Below are 9,116 nucleotides of genomic sequence, written 5' to 3' on the forward strand. Positions count from 1 at the left end.
CTGAAAAAAGAAAAGTGGCATTCAATATTGTGTCATTTTGCAACTTTTGAATGTTGACCTTGCCCCATATGTCAAGGTACTGCACCTCCATGTGAACAATAATCATATCATGGAGGGTATCATTTTAAAGAGAATTAACTGTTCTATTCATTAATATTAATTACTCATTGATTGACTGAGGAGGGATTATCGATCAAAGTCCGATTTCCAAACTTTTTTTGAGGAGTTTATAATAGGGTGTGTTTATTATTCCTTTTCAAACCCTATAAAACTGTCATCATAACACACTCCAATGTCCCTTATGCCCCTGTTTTTACGAAGCTGTACTGCACATGTTACATTGATACATATCATGACAGAAATGAAATTTATATTTTGATTGTCTACTAATTTTTGAAAGGACGGTCTGTATGTGTATATGGATAAAGTGTCCAATGTATATATATAAAAATCGTCATCTCACATGTTTTTTGTTTCTTGTTTATTTTCTATGTACTGTTTATCTCTCTTTCCTAAAGATGACAAAGATTGCTATCGTGAATGAAGATGGGCTAGATGGTAAGCTATGCAACAATCAATCAAATAAACCAACTCTAAATTTGCCAACTCTTGCTTTCTTTAAAAAAATATTCAGGTTTGATAGGGAAATTCCCTTTTTCTGATGTCTTTTCAGAAATGCTGTAAATAATTCTTTGTAAATCGACAAAATGATGCAAGTGACAAAAGTATGATTTCCTGTAAATATAACAATATGTTTGCGATTTATATGGGAGATCGGGGTAATTTTCTTTAATGCCTGTAAAATAAGTTTATGCAATACTGCCCTCAATTCATTTTATAGGCGTTAAAGAAAATAACAATGTTTCAACTTACCTCGCGTTCCAACTAACTCCGATCTCCCCTACCTGTCACATTTGCTCTATGGCAGCCGTATGGCGAGTAGAAAACAGTCGTTTTAACACTTTTTTGTAATAGTTACATATAGGTGGTTTGAATAAAAATGAATATAACGCCTTACAGCTGCCATAGAGCAGATATGGCTGAGGTATTACATAGACACTATTACATTAGCATTATGCTTGCCCAGCCAGCTAAATTTCTTTGAAATTTTGAGTGGAAGAAGAAATTCAAAAAAGATGTATAATGTATAATATATCCAGTCAAGCAAACTGTGAAGCACTTTGCAACTGCAAGGAAAAGTCACTTTAGCTATACTATAAGCATTAAAAAGTCTGTCATTATGAGAAAACTCATTTGTGATCTTTTATGATTTAAACTTCATGTTTATTTTTATTTTTTTATAACACAGCTGTTAAGTCCGATATGAAGGAGGTGTTGGGCCAGCATGTCTTCAGTATACAGAAGAGTGCCCTCAAGGACAACAGCTCACTTTTCACAACAGACTATGAAATCACCAAACAGAATATTACTCAAACGAACAGGTAAGTGTTGTAGGTCTCATCTCGATAACAACTTTCATTTCATCTCTGTTAAAATTTGTTGAAATCTGAACACTTCTTAAAAGGTAATGTTTTTAAAGGGAATTATGGTACTGATTTCCCCGAAGATTTGATTTCTTATTCCAAAAGAGAATTGATACATCCCCTAGATTTGATCTCAGTTGGCTAACCCATCTGGGGCCTGGTGGCCTCAAGTGCTATACTAGAGCTTTTGTGAGTGATGTGCCGACCGGGCTTGTCCCTTAAATTGTTGGTGAACGAAGCAGCAAGCAAGAGGCCACCAGGCCTCATCTGGTGCAGTTGAGAACACCAACAGTCGGTACAATTTAATGTACATAATTATATTCCTTTTTTTACTTAAGATGTATATATATTTTTTTTATTGCTGACAATTGTAAGCGCTGTGATACTTTTTGTGTATAGCGCAGATAAATAACCATTATTATTATAAGAGTACTGGTCATGCAAGCCAGGGTCTCAGGTTCAATTTCCGGTCAGGCAGTGTGATTTTCTCACATTTCTTTTATATAATGTATTTGGCAGAAATGCTGAAAAGGTTTTCTGCAAAAATACCAAACCATTCAAAGTGAACACTATTCTAGTTTTTGACAGGTAAAGTTATGCATGTCAGTATCACAAATTAAGATCACTGGGAACTTTTAAAGTGATTAGCAAACTTTGGTATCTCTGTTTTGTTCAAAATACCAAAACATGTTCCACCCGTTCATCATCAAGTGATCTAATCAGTTTAATATTTATTTAATAGACAAAAAGGAATTTGTTAATCAAGATGGTAATTATAGTTTTTTTAACTGATTTCCTTTTTTTTATTGTATACTTTCCAGATTTAGTGGTATTCAATGTGAATCAGTTGAAGTAAGATCGTTAGCAGAATTAGAGAGGAATCAACAAGCACAACAAAAGTCAACAGAAAAACCTAAGGTAAGATGTTAAAATGGTCTTGCATGAATGTACAGATTCTGTTTGTGCTTTATTGTGAATAGATTTGTTGTTTTCCATGAAATGGCAAGGGAAAAATAAATTGGAGCTTCCCTTGAAATGCTCCAAAGAGCCTCGAAAAACTGACCAATAGTCCCTGAAATTCCCTAATGCTTTAAATTTAAACTAAAGTGAAATGTTGCAAATATGGGTTACTAGGCTAAAATGTTGCCCCTGAGAAAGATAATTAATTTCTTACCTGTTTTTTGCTTATCAGCATGCTATGAGGTGCCCTACAAGTATTATTAGTAGTAGTTGTAATAATATTTGTCACTAGTTTGAATTCACTCAACCTTCAAAGCCCCCCACCCCCATCCCTTCCTAACATGGTAGGATGCAGGAACGAACTGTAGATTCAGTATATGTTATGCTGCCCTCTTATCTGTTTGGGTTCAATCATATCCTTGTTGGTCAACTGCCTTATTTCTTTTATTCTTGTTGTTTCTTTGTGTAATCTATATTCCAAAAACTTTGATTGGAATGGGATCTTGTCACACAGGTAAATGGATTTGGCAATCAGAATGCTTCAAGTACGTCATCCAAGACGACATCGTCGTCTTCGTCAGCGTCACAGAAGTCAAAACCCAAGAAGGGCTCAATCGAAGCCAGCTTTGCCTCGCAAGCAACAAAAAGCAAAACTCAGGATTCCAAGAATGAAAAGAAAGATCCACCTGTCAAAGAAAAGAAGAAGGTAGAGGAGGTATGTATACTCTGGTGTTTCATAAAGCTGTTTGTAAGCTATGATTGACTTTACGCACGACTGTGATCCTTTCTTATATGATATATATCCCTGCGTAACTGACGTAGCACCTAAGATCATGTTCCAGTCTTTCTCAAAGTCTTTGAGAACTTTATGAACAGCTTTATGAAACAATGGCCATGGGCCGTGACACAAAGCTTAGCAATGATCGTAGAAAAATTTTCTACAATTGATTTCATTGGCTACAATGTTCATTCAATCGTAAAAATCAAGCATACAATCAATTGCTAACCTTTGTGTTACAGGCCCTGTAATGATATTTATTCTGATGAATAAACTTCTGATGTGAATAAACCGAATTCCCTGTTGATGCCTGTGGATGGACTTTAATATTCACATAGGGGGTGTTGCAAGAAAACGTTTGCAATCAATTGCAAATATTATGCTGCAATTTCACAATTGATAGATGAATTTTAACTGTCGCAACTTAGTTAAAATTGCATGTTTGAAGAAGCAAATTATTAATCAGTCGCAAATTCATAATTTATTTCAAAACCTTTGATTGGTTTAGAGACCAAAAAAAGACTTGCAATTGATCACAAGTTTCTTGCAACGTGCCATTAGTTTCATAAAATTCTGTCTGTAGTAATGTATGAGATATTTTGGAATTGATTAGATTAGTCCTTTACTAGGAGAATCCAGGTGAGATTGGCAGCCCAGAAATTTTTTGGACACCGCAGTTAGTGTTTTATTTATGTTGCTTTTTTTTCTAGAAACCAAAGCCAAAGGGTATGCTGGCATTCATGAGTCAAAAGAAAAAGGAGGAATCGCCTCCAACGTCGTCAGGACCCGCTGGAGATTCACAGAAAGACAAGAAGAGTCCAATCAAGGAAGAAAAAGACGAGGAGGTGGATGTAGAAGTCAACAGGAAAGAGAAAACAGAGGTCAAAGGTGGAAGGTCACAGAGGTCACATCAGGCAGACAAAAAGAAGAAGAGATTAGATCTTTCAGATTCAGAGTCAGGTAAGGGTTTGTCTTCAACCTTCCACATCTGTATTTAATGATAATGATAATAATTAGACTTATATCGCGCCAAATCCACTCTGTAGAGTGCTCAAGGCGCTTTTTTAGGAAATTATAGAAAGAAATTAAGAAGAATTGAACAGAAATGTTTTGAGGTAATGTTTGAAAGTTTCAGAGGTCAAGCACTGTTTGATGTTTTCAGGAAGGCTATTCCATAACTTAAGAGGATGAGTAAACAAATGATCTTTCACCCCAGGTTTTGGAAACTTTGGGGGTATGAAGAGAATTGGAAAAGGAAGAACGTAAGGATCTTGAAGGGGTATAACTTTCTGTAGAAAGGTTAATAGATGTGATCTCGATCTTTCTCTCTCTCTGTCACTGCTCAAATGATATCATTACCCGGCTGATGGGAGAGTGTTCCCCAACATCAATTCCCTTTTCTCTTTGTCAGGCAGAAGGACGTTACCTCTTGAATGCACTGTGTATTTGTAGCAAGCATTTGAGCTAATGTCCTTATGCCTCCTGCACAATCGAAAATCTTCACACATATGTAACCTATTGTGACTTTCTTCTGAACTGTTTGTTTTCTGTTTTTAATCTATCTCTCTCGGCTTATTGCTCTGAATTTTTCTGTTCTTTTCCAAGTAGGACAGAGATTCTGATAACATCTTAAATCTGCTGTTTGTTTTGATTTAATCTTCATTATAGGGTTATAAAGCCATTTGAATTTGAAGCAGAATTATAAGATACGATATTCCTTTGTCTTTCCTTCCTTCTGTACATGCATGTGTATTACAAATGTGATTTCGCATTCTGGCAATACAAATCGCTATAATCACACAGCATTATGACAGTTATAAAAAAGGAACACAGTAAATAATGAAAGTATTGAAAGAAAAACAAGGAGAACCCCTGAAAAAGCAGGGTTTGTAAGAACAAGGAGAATTAGAAGAAATGAAAAAAAGGAAGAGGAAGCAAAGTAGGGGAGGGGTTGAGTAGGGGAAATTTGAGTAGGGAGTCTTGATATATCATATTGCTGATAATCCAAGTCGATCTGTTATTTTTTTCTTGATGATTACACTGTGCAGATGATGAAAGGCAGAAGAAAACGGTTGCTAGGAAACGAAGGCGGATCCTCCAGCAGGAAGACAGTAGCAGCGAAGAGGAGGAGGATGAGGAGGAACAAGATGACATGGGTAGGTAGCATCCTCCTTGAGACTTTTCAAGTCTGCAGAGTACAGTCTTACTCATCTTCCAATGACCTTTCAAACATAGACAAATTGGTATAATCAAAGATCATTACAAGACTAGTGAAAGACTAGTGAAGACTAAAGCAGAGCTGCCAACTAGTACGTTTTTGGCGTATTTAGTACAATAGTACATTTTTTCTTTAAGAAATAAGATTTTTTTTTACAAAATCGTATTTAATTGTGAAAAATCATCCCTATATGTCTCTATTTCATAAAACTTTCACAAATATGGTTATTGGATCAATGTAATTTCAGGTAACTTGTTTTTTTCCAATAATTTTGTTGAAACTAGGGTGAGATATACTCGTGTTCAATATTTAAAATTTATTTTTTTTACAAAATCGTTATTCATTGAGAAAAATCATCTCTTTATGTCTCTATTTCATAAAACTTTCACAAATATGGTTATTGGATTAATGTAATTTCAGGGGGGTGAGGGCCATTCTAAATAGATACTATTTTTCTGTTCTTAAAGACTGCAAGTATCATTCTCATATTTCATAAAGGAGAGTATCCCACCCCTCAAAAAAAAAATAACAATAATAATTCTATCATAAATGATGACCAACTCCCACTTGACATTGATTTATCTTTGAAACACCTCTTCCAGATGATAGCCCTATTCCACCAACCCCGCCTCCTGTGGCACAGGCTCTCCAATCAGATGAGGAGGATGAAGCCACGCCCCCATCAAAGGGCCAATCAGAGGAGAGGTCATCGACCGGGAGGAGGAGAATCAGGAAGAGAGTACTGAAAAGCAAAGTCACTGTTGATGAAGAGGGATGTATGGGTAAGTAAACAGATTTTTTTCTTTAAATCCTGGAGGTTATTAATTTCTCTTCAAAATAACACTCTTATTCTTGCTGTTTGGATGTACTTGAAATAAGAATATACCTTCTTTTATTTTACTTAAAAAGAACATTGTTTTTTCATATTCTTCTATTGTTTGAAAATGCATTACTTACATGCATTCTCAAGTCTACACAGGGCTTAACTTAACATATCCCATTTCATGGGATGCTTAAAACTCACCTTTTTAAATCTTATGTATGTTTATTGGCCCATTTGATGGTATTTCTTTATTCATGATCTGGTAAGAAAAGTTGTAAATTGTAATATTAGTTTTGATACATTTTGTTGTGCAAAGTATTTCTATTTCCTTTATACTTCATATTTCCTTTCTCTTAACTGCTTAGAGGCAATTTGCGGTATATAAAATTGTTATTATTATTATTCCTATTGCATTATCTTATCTGACAGTGTTTGTACACACTGTACTTTTTAAGTATTTTTATGTCTTTATAAATGTTTAAAATCAATAAATCAAACTAATTAAAGAAGAATCTTGAATGAACAAAATAAATTGACATCAATGGAAATTGACTTTAATGGCAGAATGAAATTAGGAGTAGGATATACAAAAAGTCAAGACCATGAATTCTGTTACAGAAAGTTTATCTTAAGTCCTACAATCACTTTTATGTTTAACAGTCACAGAGAAGGTATGGGAGAGCGAATCCACCGATGCAAGCGACGACGACGTCCCTCCACCGGCACAGAAACCCAAACCACAACCAAAAAAAGAGAGCAGAGATTCTGATGAGGAAGATGACAAGAAAGGAAAGAAAGGAAAAGGAAAGAAGAGCTCGCCACCGAGCAGTAAAGGAAAACAGTCTTCCCTGATGAGCTTCTTCAAGAAGAAATGATCAATAAAAACATTAGTGATTTCTAACATTGAGAGAGACAAAGAAGTGAGATTCATACACAGGGGTTTGCAGAGACACTAAACTTTCAAGACCATAGTGGAGATTTTGCAATGTTTGTTCAGGATTGTCCAAACGATGCTCAAAGTGACTCAGGAGAAAATACTCTGGAACTTGTTCTTGACATCGTTAATACTTTGTGTGAAGTATTCTACGAGCCTCCTCTGTTTGAACCAAAATTTCAGACTGCTGATTGAAAGATGAATATTTGCTATCAAGCAGTATGTCTTGCATAAGTAGGGCAGCACAAGATGACAATAACATTATGATGTTGATCCGAAATTACTTTTGGTCCAAGATGTTTCATCTCACACTTATTAAACAGATTCAATGAAATTCTGTGTTTTGACAAGAAAACTGCCTTGGAATGTTAGGAATACTTGAGACAAGGTCATGAAACCCAGATGAATTATACTGTGAATCCTTATGCAGATGTCTTGTGAAACCTATGTTTACCAATGAATAATGCACATTTCATCTTTGTGGAATTTGCAGCGAACTATTGTTATAACTTCTTATCTCTCAAAGACTGCTTTGTGTGACTCTTGCTGAAGCAATACCAATTATTTTCATCTTCTTCATTCTTCATGGGGAGGAATGAAAGGATTTATGAACTTTAACTTCTGTATTTATCTTTTCTGTTTGGATTACCATTATTATTATCCAATTATGTATGGTTTAATACTGACATGATTTCCCATGTAAAAAGAATGTGTCTAATATGGGAACAAAGATGCTAGTCTTCAGGCTTTTGCCCGATATCAGGCCCTTAAAACTTCTACATGTATGTTATATTTTGTTAGGCTTTATAACATACAACATATATGGGGCCTGTCTTCTATTCAGGCCTAGTGCATGAAACAGAGTGGCTTCCCTGTGGGAAGATATGAATAAAATTAAAGGTATAATTTCAGTTTGCTTTTAAGGACGATAGCATAGTCGGATTTTAACATAGGTATTTGTACGATGATTTCGAACCTTACACAGTAAGATATTCCAAGTCTCAATATTAGCATCAAATTCTACTACGTTCTTTTCCATAATTGAGTTGCAGACCAATTGTAAGGTGTGCGGTTGTCTTAAGAGGGCATATACATGTAGATAAAGTTGGGCAATTCCTTAAAATATGTATGTCCAACCCCCTATGTGGGGGTTCTTCATGAAATCTTATGTCTCTGATTTCTTGTTCCTTTGACAGTCTGTAATGCTCTAAAATGACTTGGTCAGTTTATGAAGTGAAGTGAAACTTGAGGAAAAATGGGGGTCGGATGTACAGAAAGGTTGATTATTTTACGGAATTGCCCAGTTAGGATGGTAATAAGAGTTTTAGATTCAGAATGATGTAAACATCAGGATTAGGGTTGTTTGATTTAGTTTGATATTTGGCTTAACATGCTGATTGTCCATCAGAGCAATTGTCGCCGGAGGAAATGTCATGGAACCTGTATGTCTGTCTGACTCCAAGTCTGCAACGTTGCTTCTGATATGAAACTTCTTCTCAATAAATAGAGTAAAATTCACAGAGCAAAATGCTTAAAGTTTGATCAGAATTGGATAACAAAGATATTGAATTTTAAAGATTTGCATCATTCCGGTGAAACAGTGCTAGGCATATCTTCATGAATATTCATTAAGTGGGCTGATGATGTCATATCCCACTAGTTCTTTTGTATTGTATCATATATGAAATAGGTTTATTCAAAAATATTCTACCAAGAATTAAAACGATTGGATTGACAACTTAAGTGCATTAGTTATTCATTGCCGCAACTGATTTCATCATAATGGAGACACATCATTTAAACATGTATGAAAAAATTAATCAATCATGATTTCATGTAATAACATAAGAAAAAGGAATGTGGGGATATGACATCATCTGCCCACCTAATGAATATTCATGAAGATGTGCATATAACTG

At 35.1% G+C, this 9,116-nt stretch overlaps 1 protein-coding gene across 1 annotated transcript; it reads left to right on the forward strand.

Annotated features, from left to right (window-relative positions):
• Positions 1–496: 496 nt before the first annotated feature.
• Positions 497–7,363, forward strand: LOC121429881 (DNA polymerase delta subunit 3-like). The gene is made up of 8 exons (XM_041627137.1): positions 497–558; positions 1,310–1,442; positions 2,306–2,402; positions 2,959–3,159; positions 3,933–4,182; positions 5,271–5,378; positions 6,043–6,222; positions 6,924–7,363. Exons 1-8 carry the CDS (start codon positions 519–521, stop codon positions 7,136–7,138), a joined length of 1,224 nt encoding a protein of 407 aa, XP_041483071.1. The 5' UTR covers positions 497–518; the 3' UTR covers positions 7,139–7,363.
• The last annotated feature ends 1,753 nt before the right edge of the window (positions 7,364–9,116 follow it).

This window comes from Lytechinus variegatus, chromosome 16 (assembly GCF_018143015.1).
Source record: "Lytechinus variegatus isolate NC3 chromosome 16, Lvar_3.0, whole genome shotgun sequence".
Taxonomy (NCBI): Eukaryota; Metazoa; Echinodermata; class Echinoidea; order Temnopleuroida; family Toxopneustidae; genus Lytechinus; species Lytechinus variegatus.

Excerpts from the sequence above, each read along its gene's own strand:
- LOC121429881 (XM_041627137.1), top strand. The coding sequence starts at position 519 with ATGACAAAGATTGCTATCGTGAATGAAGATGGGCTAGATG. Across the intron at positions 559-1,309 it reads GAATGAAGATGGGCTAGATG|CTGTTAAGTCCGATATGAAG; the intron begins GTAAGCTATGCA and ends TTTATAACACAG. Across the intron at positions 3,160-3,932 it reads AAAAGAAGAAGGTAGAGGAG|AAACCAAAGCCAAAGGGTAT; the intron begins GTATGTATACTC and ends TTTTTTTTCTAG.